Source organism: Pseudopipra pipra, chromosome 1, assembly GCF_036250125.1.
Source record: "Pseudopipra pipra isolate bDixPip1 chromosome 1, bDixPip1.hap1, whole genome shotgun sequence".
Taxonomy (NCBI): Eukaryota; Metazoa; Chordata; class Aves; order Passeriformes; family Pipridae; genus Pseudopipra; species Pseudopipra pipra.
Window position 1 is genome coordinate 23137966 of NC_087549.1, and position 18537 is coordinate 23156502.

The 18537-nt window shown below is 53.3% G+C and overlaps 1 protein-coding gene across 1 annotated transcript; it reads left to right on the top strand.

Annotated features, from left to right (window-relative positions):
• Positions 1 to 4139: 4139 nt before the first annotated feature.
• Positions 4140 to 17258, top strand: GDF6 (growth differentiation factor 6). The gene is made up of 2 exons (XM_064648276.1): positions 4140 to 5122; positions 14620 to 17258. Exons 1-2 carry the CDS (start codon positions 4786 to 4788, stop codon positions 15483 to 15485), a joined length of 1203 nt encoding a protein of 400 aa, XP_064504346.1. The 5' UTR covers positions 4140 to 4785; the 3' UTR covers positions 15486 to 17258.
• Positions 17259 to 18537: the final 1279 nt, after the last annotated feature.

Consider the following 18537-nt stretch of genomic DNA (forward strand, 5'->3'; position numbering starts at 1 on the left):
TTTTGGCAGTTAAAAATCTTGGTCTGCATAGACTTTTGAGGTTTACGTTGACAGTTTGGAGATGGGGTAGGCTGAAATAAATACGTTCAGAAAAAAAAATCATGGGTTTTCCATATTAAGAAAAAAAGGAAAAAAAATACATATCTGGCTAATGTGATGGTTCAGGATGCAGGCAGCAGAGAAGGGAGCTTGGTGCTCCATCCCAGAAAATACTCTCAGCCAAGATTAGGGCAGCCCAGCCAGCAGGGAGGCAGGGAGAGGAGCTGGCACCTTACCCAGGAGGGAAAGTCCACCTGGGGAAGGGGAAACAACGCCTGGGTCAAAATATACCTACTGAAAATAAATATTCCTGCCAGTATGAAGCACTGAAACCCAAGCTTTTCAGGAGCACTGCAGCAAGGAAGCAGAGGTGCTAAAAATGTTGAGGCTAAAAGCGATGGGAATTTAATGCTTCAGAACCAGGGCCTTTGAAAGGCAAGTCCTGTTTTGAAAGCCAAGGCTTGTGAAGGCTGGTGTTTTGCTGAAAACCAGCACATATGGACTACACAGGCATTTCAGAAAATGTTGTGCTAACTGCTGTGTGGGTAGAAATCACTACCCCATGATTATGTGGTGTGACCACAGTCTTTTTGAAGCTTTTTGTGGTAAAGGGGGAAAAAGTCCATAGTTTGAGTGGGTACATTTTCTAGTCATCCTAATAAAGAATGATTTTGGTTCACAGAAATAAAAATCCTACAATGGATAGTTCATGTTAAAACAAGCCACAACCTAGATGCAAAAAATAAAAAGATATTAAGAAGGATTGTCTACAAACTGATCGACTCTGTACTAATGCCCTTTATGCACCACCGTAATTCTTACAAATGGCCACAAACCTGAGGTGAAATAAGTGATGCTTAGGTCTTGAACTGACCACTTGTGCAGGGACAAATTTTAACCTCTGACACTCTTCCTCAACATCACTGCTCATGTTATGGTTATAGCAAGAGACATTGCCATTAAACTTCGAGGTGAAAAAAAATCACCTTTCATTTGCACTGCTTTCTGACTTTCAAATTTGCCTCCATTAATTTTTCTTTTCCCCAGCATAGCAAATTCACAGAAAGTAAAAAATGTGAAAGATGTGAAAACTGTGCGTGCTAGTGCAAGGACATTAATAAAACTGGTTTTAAAACTGCATTTTTGCTGTCTCCAAACTAACATATTTGAAATAAAAAAATAGTTACAAAATATTTATGATGCAATTATAAACTGAAATCTGGCCAACTTTTATTGTTGAGAAAACCGGAAAGAACATAATTTCAAAAAATGCTATTCTTCTTTTCTGGTGGCTGCTATTATTTTACTCTTTTTATTGTTTCTGCCATTATTACGCCCTTTGCTGAGCGCTGAAGGCAGGATCCCAAGTATTTCACAGGCGCCGATTCATTCCATGCTGCCCCGCAAAGTGCCCACTCCTGCCTGCAGTTTCCAGGTCCAATTCCACACAGTTTTCTCAGTGACAATCAAAACTAAAATTTCTTAAGGTGGTTTGATATATTCAAGTCCCTCGCAGTGACCTGACTGTGTAGCTGCATAGGGTGCCACGAGTGCTGTATCTCCACAGTTCCTTGCACTGTCATTCCCTTAAGTAACTGTCTTAGCAATTAGCTGTATTGAACAATGGCATTGTCTTCCGAAATGGCAAGAGGACACCCTGAGCAACCTAACTCTGAGAGAAACAGGCAGGAAAGCAACACTGCCTGCTTTATGACTTGTTACTACTACCTGTGTGTGTACTACTATCTGGTAAGCAACGCAGTCTTGGGGTGCTACCAGCAGGGTGCCTGCCTCCCTCAGCCTCCACACTGCCTGAAAGGTCACCAGAGCCAGGGGAAGGGCCCCCGTCGGCTGCAGAGGGCTTCAAGTCAGGCTCCTGATAAAAAAGTGAGAGTGAAAAGCAGCCATCCAAGTCAATTTTAGAGAAATGCATTAAAACATGCAAAAACAGCAGGTAGAAATTAAATCAGGCTGATGGAAGTTGCTCTTGAGACCACCCAATCCTTGAAGCTTTGCATTAGTATGAAACCACCTTCCCTTGGGAGAGGAGGAGGCGAAGGGAGGAAAAAGCTGAGAACAAAGAGGGAAGAAGAGAGACAGACTGAGAGACAAAGGCAGGAAGGGAACAGACACTCCAGGAGCAATGAGGGGTCCCTGGAAAACAGCAGGGTGGGAGTGGGAAAAGGCAGCCGTGCAGCAGCAGCACTTCAGACCACAAGGAGGGGATGTGGGAAGTGGGAACAATATCAGAAAAGGAAAATAGGACAATGAAATGCAGCAGGAGAGAAAAGAAAGAGCCTGGGGGTCTAGGGTTGGGCAGAAGTTGATGGAGGAGAAACTGGAGCTGGGCAGCTGATTGGAGATAGTCGATGGGAGTGTGGAATAAGCGAATAGGGCACAAAAGGGGCAGAAGGAAACAAAAAAAGAAGTGATGATAAAGCGCCAGAAGTAACTGGGTCATGGCTAGAAAAAAATAGCGAAAATGCTAAGTACAGAGCAGAAAGGATGGAAGTGGCAAAGGGCAGCAGAAGTAACAAAAGTGAGGCATCAGAAAAGTGAAGCCAAAGGGACAGGAGGAAAGGGGAAGGTCTCAGTGCAAAAAGCAGCTGATGAAAAGGGAGGGAAATGGTCAAGAGGATATCTGTGAAGCCAGAGGATAGGCCGGAGGATTGAAAGCACAATAAATAAAATGGGGTGAAAAAATGGGATGAAATGATGCAGGAATTGTTTTTGCAGAACACTTGCCTCATTTCTGCACTGTCACTGATACTCTTTTGTAGCCCCGCCTCTTCACAGTTCATCTGCCAGCACCTTGCAGTACATCTGTCCTACTAAAAAGAAGCCAAGGCAATGATGGACCCCATTCTCTAATCCCAGCTATATGATGTGTCTCACATCTACATGGTCACATCCAAATGGCCGTCTGGGGAGAGCACCTGGCACAAGCCATAACTTGTAACAGGCCTGGGTACCAGCTGGGAAAGCACTTGTTGGCATGGGCCAAAATCACACCAGGGAGCTCTCTAAGCCATGCATGGAGGGTTGCAGGACCTTCTGTCTCGGAATTATCTTTTTCCCTAGTAGAGATGCAGCCTGGGTCACTTGGAACGTGAGTCCTTCACTTGCTTTGAACGTTCCCCTCATGCTCTTCATCTCCCCCAGAATCTCTCCCTGGGAGCTGGGGAGAACAGTGGGACTGAGGACCCTACAGGCAAGCTGGGACCTGCCAAGCTAGATACCTGCTCCATATGCCCTGTCAGGGTCTGCCTGATCTCACTGATGCTGTGTTGCACTGGGAGTGGTGCCAAAAGTCCAGGTATGAATTTCTCTCTCTTGGTGGAAAAAGAGAACAGGGAAGAAAAAGACAAGAATGTCCAACGTATGAAGAACAGCACCTGATGGAGGAGCATGGTCAGGAATCTCAGATTCAATGTGGGGTGAAAGCCAGATTCCTTTTATTTACTATGGACCAAGCTTTCACGGCTAAATGCACATGACTTCTTGCTGTAATGAGAGGAAAATCCACCAGTGGCAGAGCTGGGGCAGATAGGAGAGGTAGGAAGAACTAGAAAATGGGAGATCAGGAGAGGAGAGGAGGGAAGCTTGGCATAGGGCAAAGAAAAGCCACACTGGGAAGCAGAGGAGGGTGGTTTGTGGCTGCCTGCAGCAGCACTGCCATGGTTCAGGCAGGAGGATGAGAAGGTGAAGAGAAAGTAAATAGTGATCAGGACAGATAGGGTAACGCAAGTGTGTTACCATGGTTTTGAACCGTGAACAGGTGCTTGGGTGAAACCATTAGAGAGGTGACACCAGTCTTATGCTGCAGGATGCACCTCTGAAAAGCCAAATGAAAAGGGGTGGGTGAATATTTGAATACTCGTACTTCTGCTTCACTGCTGTCTTCTTCATGATCAGTGCAAGGCAAATCTGTGCCCTGCTTTGAGGAGTCTTTCTGCCTGCCCCAGGCTGCCCTGATTATCTTGACAGTGCTGCCTGCCCCAGTAGTGCCCCCCAGCACTGCCTTTTCCCAGGCCCCAGGCTGGCACTGTGCTCCTCTCAGACTGGTCCCCTCTTTGGCATATTTTGCAGATTTTGAGACAAGGAGAATGGTCTCTGGCACTTCCTATGCTTTCCCTTCCTTCTCTGATGGGTGGCAGGGCCTGCCTCAAGGCTGCTCTCTAGATGGGCCCTGGCATATCCCAAGGTGAGACACTCTCCACAAAATTCTCTTTCTTGAAAGCCCACTGCTTTGTTCCAAGTTCCTGGGCACAGGCAGGGGAATACAGAGAGCCTCAAATAAAGTCATTAACATCACACGAGTCTGCCCACACCCAAAACTGAAGCACCTGCGAGGCACCTGAACAGATGAAACCATCGGCAGATTGATGAGAAGCGGTACCCGAGGGGTGGCAGCAAGATGTACAGCATCTCTCCCCAGCCTTCGTGTCCACTTCCCGGGTGGCGTCTACAGTAAGGAGAAAGCATAGGGACCCCCAAGCACTCGACCAAGGGGTGTCCCGCCCCGCCGCGGACCGCCCCGCGGGGGCGGGCTGGGTGCCCCCACAGGGCGGTCCGCGGCGGGGCGGTACCCACGGGGCGGGGCGGGCTGCTGCGGGCCGAGCCCGGCCGGGTGCAGTCCCCGCTCCGCGCCACGCCGTCGCGCAGTCCCCGCGCCGCTCCGTGGGCCGCCGGAGCCGCCCGTCGGGCCGCCCTCCCTCTCCCTTCCCACCGCCGCCGCCTCTCGCTATGAATGCACGCCGGGCCCTACTCTCCGCCGCCTTGTTCGCCAGTCTCCTCTGGGATTTACCTTGCTGCCTCCCGGCTTCCCTCCCCGCCGCCTCGGAGCTCGCCGCCTCCTCCAAAGGTGGTCGCAGCCGCAGGGTGCCGCGGTCTCCACGAGAGAACCGCCCGCGGCAAGGGGGACACGCCATGGGCCGGGCGCTCCCACGGGCAGAACCCCACGAGTACATGTTGTCTCTGTTCAGGACTTACTCCATCGCGGAAAAACTGGGCATCAACGCCAGCTTTTTTCAGTCGTCCAAGTCCGCCAACACCATCTCTAGTTTTGTAGACAGGGGACGAGGTAAGTTCTGGCCCCCTCCACGTCCCTCGCCGTCCCGCTGGGGCTGCAGGCGCCCCTTCTTGCGGGGCCTGGTGCTGGGGGAGTCGGGGAGCGCTCTGCAGCGGTCACCGGTGCTGTTCTCCGCCCCGGTATTGCAGAAAAGTGCAGATTTTTCGGTGAATTGGGGGACGCGTTGTTTTATTTTAAAGCAAACGGCGCCGTGGCAGCCGTAAGCACTGCTTGTGAGAAACACGCGTGTTCCTCCCCGAATCGTCACGAAGTGGTGGGAAACACGTCCCAGCTTCGCAGGCGCACTTTGGGCGTAAATTCAGTCATGAAAAAAAAAAGAAAATTAGTATCACTCTTCTGGTTTCTTTCCATCCGCCGGAGAAAGGGTCGCTCTTATCGCCGCGGCTGCACGGCAGAAAGAAAGTTCAAACTGACCGAGGGCAAATATCTGCTGCCTGAAGCTGCCCTCGCCTCGGGTCGCGTTATCGGGGTTACCTGGAAGAGCCCCGGCCCCATCCGAGCGCGCTGGGGCTGGGACCGGCCGGCTCCGCTGCGGCCTCGCGGCTTAGTGGGGGGGCGGCCGAACTTGACATCTGCTCCGGGGCCGCACCCTTTGAGCCTGGTGTGTACGGGGCTGGTTGTCACCCACCCCCGGTCTGGGACTAGCAGCCGAGGCCGCTCTCCCGGGCCTTCGGCTGCCTCCCCGGAGGAGGGAGGCGGACGTGGCGCCGGGGCCAGCCGGGCCCCACGCCTTGCCCCCGCTCTCCCCGGGCAGCATCGGTGCCGCGGGGCTCCCAGGACCCCTCCATGACCTGCAGCTCTGGCCGGGACGCTCGTACTCGGGGCAGCGGGTGCAGGTTTCTCGCCGATCCAGAGTAAAATTTCCCTTCCATAAAAAACGTCTCCATTTTCCCCCTTTTTTTCTTTTTTTCGTTATTCTGGTTGTGAGCCATTAAGAACAGACTAATTAACAGGTTCTTAATGAAGGTTGTGCTTTTGTTCCTCCCCCTCTCCCAGCTCTGAAGACCCTCCCCTCCGTCCGCGCCCCCCGGGGCCCTCGTGTACCTGCCGGCGGCTGGCAGCGCCGTCCCGCCGCTGCCGGGGCAGCTCGCCCCCCTTCCCCCGCGTCCCAGCCGTTTTAGGGCAAAACGCAGTGCCAGGAAAACTGAGCAGCTCCCTGGAGCTACAGGAGCCGATCGCCCCCCAAACCGAACCGAACCCAAACCGATCCCCTTCTCCGCCTCCCCGAGCCGGAAGCCTCTCCCCGCCCACGGCACCCACGGCTATCCCACAGCCCCTTGCCCCATCGCTATCCCCGGCTCGGGGGGGTTCTTAGCCGCGGAAGGAGCTCGGCGGGGCAGTTCGCCTCCCGTCCCAGTGCCCGTCGAGCCACTCTGGGCTCGGGAGGGTGCGTGGAAGCGCCCACATTGTGTGCTCCTCACGGTCGGAAGAGCGCAGACGTTTCCGAGGGGAGACGAGACACGGGTTTTCCTATCTGCCTTCGCCTTATGGGGGTTGTTTTCTTCGTCGCTGTTGAAAGCGGGGGTGGGGGGGAAGAGAACTCGCCTTCTAGAAATAAGGTTTCGAAAATTCAGCCGTCAGAAAGGAGCTGGCCCGCTCTTCCTGGCGGAGAGGAAACGGGATGCTAAGTCTGCGAGCCGCAGGAAATGGAGCCGTGCTCGAGATCATCTTATTCTTGATAACCAGAAGAAAGACAGTTAATTTAACAAATTTAGCTCATCTCGCTGCATGTGAGATTCTACTCCAGGGGAAGTGATTTGCTAACAGAAGTCCTGGTTTGATTAAGGAAAAGCCTCACTTTTCCCCGTTGATTTTGATTTGATGTGTCACAGGCTGTGACCTTCTGCTGGACCTTCTGAGGGTTGCTTAGCATCAAGCCACTGATTGGAGTATTTCAACTCAGTGATCTAATTGAGTGTTCATGTCATAACATATCAAATATTGTCTAGTCTCCCATAATGAAGCGGACCAGCCAATGGCACATCACCAAAAAACTTCAAGAGAGCTTCCGTTCCTCTGAAGTGGTAGCTATTTTACTGCCCACCTCCCCGTGGGCTCCTAGCCCAGTTAATTGGCGAGCTGGAGTTGTGCTGATGGTGAACAGTCTTTGCTCAGGGAAAACGGGGAAGGGGATCAGAGTTTCTGTCAATTCATTTGCAGACAATATAGCCGCCCAAATTGACCCAATTAGATGAGCTGCTCTTTACCTAAGCAGCAGCTCCCAGGGGAGACGACGGTGGTTGTCCCACCTGCCGCACGCCATCCTTCATGGCAGCATTTAGGGGGGACAGCAGCCCGGAGAGAAGCGTGAGACAACTTTTAGTCCTGCCGAGAAATACCCTTCCCTTACGACGTGGGCTGCTGTGCCTGCGTGTCCGTGAGAGGGTCCGGAGGGACAGGCAGCTCGGCCGCAGCAGTCCCAAGCCCGCCCGTCCCACCGTACTCCGAGGCTTCGGTGTGGACACTGACAAATGCTTCCCTTCGCCTCTTGTTTCTTCCCTTCCCGCTTGAAGCTAATAAGATCGTTTTCAGGGTAGCTCGAGAAGGAGTGAAGCCACACTACTGTACAATATATATATAATTTTTTCCCCATCGGTAAAAAAAGAGCGCAGAAAGGGGGGAAAGGGTTTGCGATTCTCCCCTCTCCACCCCCTCCCGCCCCCCACTCGCTCCCCCTTGTTACGGTCGCAAGATCAGACAGGACCTAGCTGAATGTAGGAAAATTACTGTTGGCACATGAAGTAACTCATTAAAACGCAGATGGTGCTCTCACTGGCCTCAGGACCCCCAGCATTGGAGCTCCACAGTAAGGCAGGACAATTAGGAGCTGCAAGGACTCCACCAGGCAGGGGAAAAAAAAAAAGGATAGAGCGGGAGGGAGCTCTAGAAGGGAGCTATAAACAAGCAATTCCATGGCTAGCAAGAAACGCGGCACGATTCGGAACAAACCGAAAACAAAAAGGAAATAGCCGGGGTGCGAGGGAGCGCGATTTTCGAAGGGATCTCCCGTGGGAAGGGAGAGCCACAAGGGCCGGCTGCCGCGGGTGCCCCTCGCCTCTCCCTTTTGTGTCTGCAGAGCTGCCCGCAGACACGGGACCGCGGCCGCATGCGAAATGTTCAGCTCCGCGCCTAAGGGACGGGGAAGTCGAAATAGGTCGAGATCGTCTCCTTTTTCCCTCCCCGTTTTCTTTGTGCAGTTTCGCGTTCCAGTTAGGAGGGCAGCTGATTTGGATGGGCAGGGGTCCGACCGTCGTTATTTTGCTCTTGCCAGGAAGGTCGGGAGGGGGGTGAGTAGAGGGGCAGGACAAAAGGGGGATCCTGTGTGCAGAGAAACTGGAAATGGCCCGGCTGTGCATGTGGGAGAAGAAAAGAGTGTAAATCCCACTTGAAGTTCATCTAGTGCAACGTAGTTATGCAAAACAGCGGGTTTCTGGGTGGACCGAAAGCTGCAATGTAGTGTAATCTCTGCAGCGCCTTTGCCCAGGCAATGTTGTCGTTGGCAGAAGGAAAATGAAAAATAAGCAGGGAAGTATTTTAATGGGGAAGGAGGGAATTCACAACTGTTAATTATTTGGTGACCTTGTATTCGATTTGTTTGAGACCCTTATAAAAACACTAATGCAGACCAGACGGCCGGAGCGCGGCAGCCGCTCCTCATCCCCGCCGTGCGCCCGGGGAAGGAGCGGGCGGCCCGGCCCGGCCCCGGCGTCCGCGGAGCCGGCGGCACGGGGACAGCGAGAAGCGGGCGGCGGCTCCGCGCTGCCTGCGCCGGAGGGGTGTTCCGGGGGTCGATGTTTTACCCCCCGCGCTGCAGCAGCTGCAGGAGGGAGCGGAGCGCAGCGTCCCCTCAGCAACCGCGGCGGCACCGCTCGCCTCTTCCCGGTGAAAATCGGGGCTGTCGGCGGGGGGGTATTTTTTTATTTACCTTTCGTTTGTTTGTTGTCCTTGCGAAGGCGCGGGAGCTCGCACAGGCAGCGCCGCGGGACGGGGAGGGCGATGCAGGGGAGCAGCGCACACCGGCCCCGGGAGCCCCGCGGCTCAAGTACGTCGGCGGGGCGGTGCGCGGCCGCGGAGCCGCTCTGCTAACGGGAACGAGTAGTTAACGCCTGTCAAGCCACCATTCCGGTGGCTCATTTCGGACCCGGTCCTGATTTATTTTTTTAATATTTTTAAAATCCAGAAACCCTCCTGCGGAACTTGCTGAGGCGTCGCGTTTGATTTTTTAGGGGCGGGGAGGGGATTGGGGGGGACGGAAGGTCGAGCTCTCCGCCTCGGAGCTGTGTAGTTTCCGCCGCCCGCGGGGAGGTGCCGTGCCGCAGCTGGGCTGGCCCCAGCCGGGAGGCGAGCGGCCCGCGGGGAGGAAAACCGACGCAGGCCGGGGTCACCCGGCGCCGGGCACGGCAGCGGGGCGCCTCGCTCCCCTCATTTACATCCTCGCTTCGTAGTAGAAAAAAACCCCAAACCAGCCGATCGTAGAAATCCTCCTTTCCTTGCGATTTCAGGGTAGGCTGGAACTGAGTTTGCGAGTCCTCCCGTGCCTGAAGTCTGATTTATGAGCGAAAGGGGACGTTTCAGTTCTTGCTAGTTGTAGCCAGATCTGTATGCTCTGTTGCTGTATCCCGGCGCTTCCACATATATCGCTCAGAAATATACTCCAAAGCGCTCCCTTGCTCCATTTCTTAGCTCCGAGCGCTGGGAATATTTACTCCGATTTTCTCAACCCGAATAATTCTGGAGGAATTATTTCTCCTCCATCGAAATATCTAGGGTAGCGTAACCACCGCAAACGGGGAAAGGGAAGGGTCCTCGCTTAAGGTCTGTTACAGCAGGTAGAAACCCTCAAGGAAGCTCCTCGCCGCCTCCGCGCATCTCGTGGGACGATGCCAACAGCCGAGGGGGCCGGAGCCCAGCGGGATGTCCCGAGGGTGTTGTGACGGTCCCTCTGCGCCTGAGGGTCGAGTGTCTCTCGTGGGAAGCGGAGAGGCGGCGACGAGCGGGGCAGTGGGGCGAGGGCAGGCAGCCTTCCGGGAACAGGTACAGTACAGCGGTGATCAAAGGTACATCACAGCCAGGTGCCTCCGCGCTCCGAGGAGAATAAACGAAAACAAAACAAACCAAAAGGAAACAGCCCTCCATCAGCGAGCTGGGGTTTTGGCAGGATTGGGAATTCGTCCGAGGAAGGTGTGGTCTTTCTCGGTTACTCGATAGCGAAGCGAACGATACATTTAAATCTAATCACTCGGTGTAATAGAAAACCACGGCGAGACAGGCGCTGGGAGATGCGGAATTGAAACCCGAAGAAATACCACACATGGAGAGTCAGCCCCTTGTTTCCACAGCTTGGGTAATGCTCCGAAAGAAATACCTGTCAGCCTTGCGACTCTGCAGACAACGTGTGGGCAGACCTTCGCAATTAGGGACAATTTATGTTTTAATTTCCAGATTATTGTTGTGTGAGTGCCTGCAAAGTGTCTTTAAACTGCAAATGTGCTTTTGGTTTGCGAGTTTAAATATGGCTTGAAAGAGAATTTGGGAATGGGAAAATTCTTCTTGAATGTGGTTTGGGTATAATTTGCAGTGATGTAAAGTTAAGATCTGAGCCCTGATGAATTGGCTGGGAGCCCAGTACCTGATCTGCCATGAAAAGGCAAACTTTGTGTAGCCTTCGCTAACCCCCGTCTCGCCTCAAAGCCCAGGCTGCGGCGAGAAAGCGACCCAGGAAGCGAGAGCGGTTTCACATAGGGAGCTGAGGGAAACGTCCCAGCCCAGTCGTTCATTTAACCTTGGAGATGCTAAAACCGCAGCCACCGTACCGCGGAGAAAAGCGTGGGAGACGGTGGGCGAGGACCCGGGGCAGCCCCCCCGGCCCGGCCCGGCCCGGCCCGCCCGCGGGAGCACCGGGCACGCCGCTGCCTGGGCGCTTCGGGAAAGGCAGAACGGTGTAGGGCTGCTCTCTTCCCCCCGCCACTGATACATCCTTAAATTCCAGATAGACCTAGTTCCTCCTTCTGACCCTCCTTCCCGCTCCCAATATTTTATTTTCGCCCGAAAAAAATGAACTATGGAGAGTCGAAATAGAACTATTAAGTACTGCGGAACTAACATTCATCTACATTAACGTTACAAATATAAACACACCTCTCTGGTGCATTTTCTGCAGTGTGGCTTTCCCCAGCCCGGATGGACGTGAGATGACTTTGCTGCTCTCACCAAGTATTTCAGTAACGGGAATAGCGCTAATGACAGCCTCAACTGGCCTAAGAAAAAAGCAAATCTCGAGCTGGCTGTTAGAAACCCCGGATTACACCTCAGCCGCTCCTTGGGTTTAAAGGAATATTGAAGAGAACCAGCCCCGATCCGTGTGCACTCCTCACAGGGAGAAAGAAGGACAACCAGCGTGTCCCCACGCCGTCTCTGCTGCCACTCTTTGTGTGCTGAGAAAACGGCATCTTCGCTGGAACAAAGGGTCCCCAACCTAGACCCGTCTCTCCCGGTTTTGTGGAGGCTCTGGAGGTCGCGCTTTCCCTCCCCGCCCTCCGCTGCTCTTCCCACCCCCTTGACTGCCCTGGGAGCGAGCCAGTACTGTTTTAGGATTATGTATTCATCTGGAATTATTAGGTTACAAGAGTGAATAAATAGCGTTTATCTGATCGGATTCAAAGCTGCTCATTTGAAATAACCGGCAGCTCTGCCCCTTTCGGAGAGAGGTGCGGGAGCCGGCAGCTGCATAAGCCAGTGGGACTTCTCCAGCACGGAGTCGTTGCTGCCGAAACCCGCTTCACCGGGGGCACATTTCTCTGCTATTCGGCCGTGTCCCCAGCGTGCCATGCTACCGAGCGAGCCGGAGCAGCCTTGCAATGCCTTCAACCCCTGCCAAACTGGAGTTTCAAAGGATGCTGCTGGGGAGTGCACACCCTCAGCAAGCGTTTTGACACCGGCAGTGCTAGCTTCCCCCCAGCACTGCCGTATGACAGGGGTCTGCAGACCCTTTAAAACCCGTTTTCAGCATCGAGGATACGCGGGGAATTCAGCCTCTCCCCACTTCTCTCCCGTCTAACACGCATGCTTGGATGTCACCCCCAATGGGACGATTCCCCGCGCCGTGGCCGGTCACCTGCGTGAGGTTTCCTTGGGAATGGGACAGGGTGGGTGCTGTCACCTCCGTGTCCCACATCCCCCGGGAAAGGGCCGCCCTTTCCTTGAAAGCTCGGTCTGCCGGGCAGTGCTGCTCTGCTCCTTCACCCCGGCAGGGATGCGGGGGACCCCAGGACGGTGACACTGGCCAAGAGTAGGACACGGGAGTGTCCGGAGGGACAGCGGGCTGCAGGCAGCACTCTCCTCACCTCCACCCCATCGCAAGGAGTACAAAAGAGAGCGATCATCTCCCTTTGAAACGAAGCATGACATCCCCCTTTTCATTCCCTAAGCAAAAAGAGCAACTAAAAGCAGATCTATGCCCAGGCCCGGCTCTGCCCACACCGCAAAACCAGGGTTAGGGGCAGCAAAAGGCGCTGATCTGGTTTCCTCAACGGTCGCTGGAGCCCATGAAGGAAGGTCTGAGGCAGTTCGACAGGGCCAGGAGATCCGTCTGTGCCTTCTCGAGTGTCCGGGCATCTGACAGATGCTGGACGCAGAAAAAAACCAAAGACGGGGAGGAGGAGGAGAAGCAGGAAGAGAACCTGCGCTTTCTTACCCGAGGGATGCACATCCCCTTCTATCTGAAGCCCCCAATCCTGCCAAGGACCCCCTTGAAGGAAGGGGCAATGGTCCCAGAGATCCAAGCTGCCAGATCCTCCTCCCGCAACCCAAGTGCACCTCAACCCCCGGCCCCGACGGTCCAAGCCTGTGAAGGGGGGAACTATTCCCCCCTCCCGCCTCAAATTCACAATGAATCAAATCCTGCTCCGTACTTGCAGCGCTGACGAGACCGTCCAGCGCCTCTAGGCAGCTGCCGATGAATTTCAGTTGTATTTTCAGCAGCTTGATAGAGCAGCTGTTGTCGTCACACGGACTATGACGACATTTTTTGGGCTCGGTGCGTGTTTTTTGCAGTCTCCTCCCGCCCTCCCCCGAGCAGGATGCGCGGCCGGCCGGGCGGCCTTTCGCCCCCTCGCTGCGTAAGGAGCAGCCCCGCCGCGAGGAAACAGCTAAGCCTGAAGGGGGAGGCGGCGGCAGGGATGCGGAAGGCCTGGGTTCAAATTCCCCGGGATGCCTGAAGGGCCTGACCGATCTGCCCACCGCTCCCGCCGCCGCGCAAGCCCCGTGGAGGCGGGGAGTCTCCGGCCCGCGAACTCCCTCTCCCGCTGACCCCCTGCGCCACGCAGGGCGAGGCGGGGGGCGCGGCCGTGCTCCGGCCGCCTGGCTCTGGGGGGAGGGCAGGTGTGCAGGGCCCGGCGAGTGCCCAGCTTCTGAATGGATCCTGGGATGCCGGGCCGGGCGGGCGGCGGGGTGGGGGGGCGGCGGGGTGGGGGCGACGCGCTCGGCAGGCAGGCAGGCAGGCTCTGCCAGAGTCTCATGGCCTGGCTGCGGGGCAGGTCTTTTCCCCAGCAATTCCCGCTCTCCCTGCTGCAGTCCACGTTCCATCTCCCTGCTGACGTCTAGGGGAACACGCAGCGACGCAGGGCGACTGTCGAGTATGCTAATCCGCACTGATTAACTGCACGTTAATCCGGATTGATTTTTACATCGCCGTGGCGCGTCTGAAGATGTTGGTTTGCATAAATCATCCCCTTGTCCCTCATGCCCCGCAAGAGGTTCCCCCAGACCTGTCAGGTAGAGCCGAGGTTGTGAAGCACACTGATTAGGAATGGCAATGACCTCTGATATCGATAAATAACAGGCGGGTGTATATTTCTTTAGTATCTGTTTTTATGCCTGGAGCGAGCTGAGTTTGGAAAAGCGGCGAGGGGCTGCTGAACAGAGGCTCCAATGACATTTTTACTATAGAAATCTACACAAGCTTTACTAGCTTCTGGGGAAACACAGGGGCTTTGGGAATTTTTGTATTTGCTGGGTTGTAAACATTTTATTGGAAAGCAGCTCAAGGGAATCTGGTTTGCTTTCCGCGCTGCATTTTGTACACCGATGTGTCAAAAAAGAAGTCCAGGTTTTCCTCTTAGAGGAGAATAGATACATATATATGTATATGCATGTATCTGCGTAATGCACATGGGCACACAAATGTTGCCAGTCTCACACTGCTGGTGGGACTGATAGGCAGAGGATGTGCGTGGAGTAGGGTGTGCCTCTGGTGCTGGAGAGTGGTTTCCTGTCTGGTGCGGGTCCTTCCATATTCCTTCTCCTTCTCCTCCTCTCCCCGCCCTCCCCTGGTCCCGGTCCGGCTGGGGGCGGGGGTGAGGCGGGGGTGAGGCGGGCAGGAGCGGCCCCGGCCGGGCACGCCGGCGATGCTGGTCGCCCTTCGCCGCCTCAGAGACCTCTCGGCAGATCCCCCTCGAGCGCAACTGACTGTAATTATTTTTATCTCGCAGACGATCTCTCGCCCGCTCCCTTGAGGCGGCAGCAGTATGTGTTTGATGTGTCGACCCTCTCGGAGACGGAGGAGCTCGTGGGGGCCGAGCTGCGCCTGTTCCGCCGGCCCCCCCGCGGCCGCCCGCCGCCCACCGCCCCGCTGCATGTGCAGCTCTCCGCCTGCCTCTCGCCGCGGCCCCTGGACTCCCGCGCCCTGGACCCGCGGGCGGCCTCGGCCGCCGGCTGGGAGGTGTTCGACGTGCGGCAGGGCCTGCGGGAGCAGCGGCCCTGGAAGCGGCTGTGCCTGGAACTGCGGGCCTCTGCGGACCGCGGGCCGCGGCGCTGGCTGGACCTGCGAGGCCTGGGCTTCGGGCGGCGGCCCCGGCCGCCGCAGGAGCGGGCGCTGCTGGTGGTCTTCACCCGCGCCCGGCGGCGGAGCCTCCTCGGGGAGCTGCGCGCCGAGCTGGGCGCTCCGCCGCCGCCGCCCGCTGCCCGCCGCCCGCCGCCCCGGCGCCAGCGCCGCGCCGCCTTCGCCAGCCGGCACGGCAAGCGGCACGGCAAGAAGTCCCGTCTGCGCTGCAGCAAGAAGCCGCTGCACGTCAACTTCAAGGAGCTGGGCTGGGACGACTGGATCATCGCCCCACTGGAGTACGAGGCCCACCACTGCGAGGGGGTCTGCGACTTCCCGCTGCGCTCCCACCTGGAGCCCACAAACCACGCCATCATCCAGACCCTCATGAACTCCATGGACCCCGGCTCCACGCCGCCCAGCTGCTGTGTCCCCACCAAACTGACTCCCATCAGCATCCTCTACATCGACGCCGGCAACAACGTGGTGTATAAGCAGTACGAGGACATGGTGGTGGAGTCCTGCGGCTGCAGGTAGCAGGCGGGACGCCCCTCGGCGGCAGCCGGGTCTGCGTCTGGCGGAGGAGCGCCGGCAAAGGCGAGCGGGGCCGTCGCCCCGCGCCCGCCCGAGCGCGGCTGGGGCGGAGGGACCGGCCGAGGGCGGGCGGGGCCCGGTGCCGGTGCCCGCGGTGGCGGCGGGGAAGGGTGTGCGGGCCGGGCAGGCGGCGAGGCCCCCGCCCGGTCCCTTCCCCGCTCCCGTCTCCTCCCCCCGGGGTTTATCTGGCGATCTATCCTCCTCCCTCTAAAGGTGAAGGCAATTTACCAAGTACAAAAAGAGTCGGGGGAGGGAGAGGGAGCAGACTGATCCCTCTCTCTGAAGTTGCTCTGAAGAGGGCTGTTTCATTTCTGCCCTCTCTCTTTCACATTCCTGCAAGCTTACCAGCCAGAAATAGCCTACGGCCCCCACCCCCTAAAGGGAAAAAAATAGAGAAAAGAAAAAAAAAAGAATTGCTTAAGATTGTAATTACCAGCTAGGTTTCATTTTAAGACAGCAAAGAAAAACTGTGAAAAGCGAAGTGTTACAGAAAGGACAACCGGGGTGGATTGGAAAGAAAACTCCTTCGGATCTCACGAACAGTGCAAGGATGCCATTGCCAGGTCTCTGGGTAGTTCTGACTCGGCAGCTTTTGCAACTTGCAGCAGTATTATACGAAAATGTTGTGCTGGAAAAGGCGTTCTGTGTAAGATTTCTGTTTCTTTCCCACCCTTGGTGTCAGCTGTGGCTTCACCTGAGGGAAGTGCACTTCGAAGTATGCCTAGCCCTTTTTTAATGTAACTATTATGTTCATAGTTTCAGGATTTTCCCCACTGATTTCTAGAATTGTTGGCTTATCTGGTTTTGCAGAGCTACAAACTCGTGGAAAAAAATTAAAAAGAGAATAGAATAATAATATAAAATGCTGATAAAAAGACTCGACCAGGAGCATTAATTTAAAATGCACATTTTGCTTTGGATGCACTGTTGTTCATATAAAAGTTGTAAATATTTGTTTATTTAAACAGACTGAAAAGTGCAAAATGGAGATGAACAACATGCATTTCTTTTTTAATGTACAAAACATGATATGCACTCGAAATGTTATAATTTCTAATATTTTTTAAAGTTTATATTTGAGTTGTACAGAATTAAGCATTAATCAAATATTTCATCCTTACTTAACATTATCATTTCCTTAAGATATTATTACAAGATTTAAATTCTGTGCTAATAATGGAGAAAAGATTTTTTTTTACTGTCTACCTCACTATAATGCAAGTATTTACAACTCTAAAGTTATCTGAGGTAAATTAATATTCAGAACATTTTTACAATACACCGTTACTGGACGATACTACAACTATTATTGTATTATTAAACTTTTTTTTTTCCAAAAAGTCAGCTTGCTTTTTATATGTTCTATTATTTGATTAAGTAACTCTGAGTTCTCAAGTAAACATTGGCTCTAGTTCTAAAATGCTGCACAGTTGAATTGGAGCAAGTGCCACTTGAAGACGTACCTAAAGCCATTCCTCCTGTCTGAAGACTTTTTGTATTCACAAGATCTTTAGTTTTGTCTTTCGTATATGCCAGTGGCATAAAGCTGCGTTATGTTTTTATGCATTTTATGCAATGATTATTGTAAGTGGGAAAATGCATTAAGGGGAAGAATTCAGGCAAACGTTTGTAAATCTCATCTGTACTGGGGACATTAATATACACTGTATGATGATGATGATGATGAGCAAAAGACAATGAATGTTTTATAAATTATATTTATTTTGATGCAATGGGTAATATATTTATTAAATATTTCCTGGCTATCTCTTAGATAATGAAGAACTATTCAATGAGTAGCTGTTTCAGTAAGAGAAGGATTTCCCTCCTCTCTCAGTGATGCGTGCGGAGAAGATGGTGCAAGCAGTGTCGGGGCTGTGAGCCCCACTCTCAGGGAAAAAAAATAAACCCCTCATCTTACATGCAGAAGGACTGAAAGAGCTGCTCACCTTGTGGAATGTGTTTGAAAACAAGGTTCCTTTCATAGAAAGTGTAATTTTTTTACCATATCACAAGATCTGATGCCACACGTTTTTCTCCGACCAGCTTTCACTCCCTTGGACTGGTGCTTGAACAAAGGAGTGCAGAATTGGGCCTGAGTGTGTGAATAGCAGCAGAGACCTGTAGAAGACTCTAGGCTTAGAGTTGGTATAACTGCCAGAGGAATATTGCTTTCTGGTACTTAGTAGTGTTTCAAGTGTTCTTGACTTGTAGTAGATTTGGAAATTGCAGCTTTAAAAACAGCTTTAGTTTTAAAACCAGCTTCACTGCAAACTTTGGTTGCTGTTCTGACCACACCAATTCAGTCTTTTGCTGTGGCTCAAGCTCAACAGGCTGCAATATACTCTCTGAGGAAAGGTAATCAAGACGTGTGAGACAATGGCCACTTGAAATGAGCATAATGTAAAAATCTGAAATTTTACAAAATTCTCAGCTAGAGAAGGCTGAATGAATCATCTCTTTATTTTGCTGTCTGTTGAGCAAATGAATTATTGCATGTACAGATAATGCTTTGGCTGAAACCATACACTGAGATTTTCAGTGCGGTTTCCTTTCCATGTAAAACCCAATACTGCTTCTGTTGAAAGGCTGCTTATCACACGTTTGGTGGCAAGCAATGCTGTCACTGAGTTGTCCTTTCTGCTCCACCTCAGATGTGGCTTTGGGGAGCTTCATCAGACAAAGTTCAGCTGTGGGAGGCCTCAGAAATCTCCCATCAAAGGAAGTTGTCAAAGGGGCAACGTTTTGCAGTTTGTACCTTCTACATTAGCTGAATTTTTGGTGACATCTTTAATGGCTAGAAAAGGTTTCAAAGCCCTTTGTCCCAAATGTCTCTGCTTGGTAACCTCACAGGTAAGTGAAAGAACCTGAAAAAAGGCAAAAATAATTATAAACTGCAGTGGAGGCACACTTTTTGGATTTTACGTACTGAAAGAGAAAACTCTGGCCTTTTTGAGCGTGTGCTCTGGATGCTATAGGTAATATAACATTGTCT

Bases quoted from the DNA above. Each gene is read 5' to 3' on its own strand.
- GDF6 (XM_064648276.1), top strand. From the start codon at position 4,786: ATGAATGCACGCCGGGCCCTACTCTCCGCCGCCTTGTTCGCCAGTCTC. The intron at 5,123-14,619 runs GTAAGTTCTGGC...TTTATCTCGCAG, and splicing joins TTTTGTAGACAGGGGACGAG to ACGATCTCTCGCCCGCTCCC.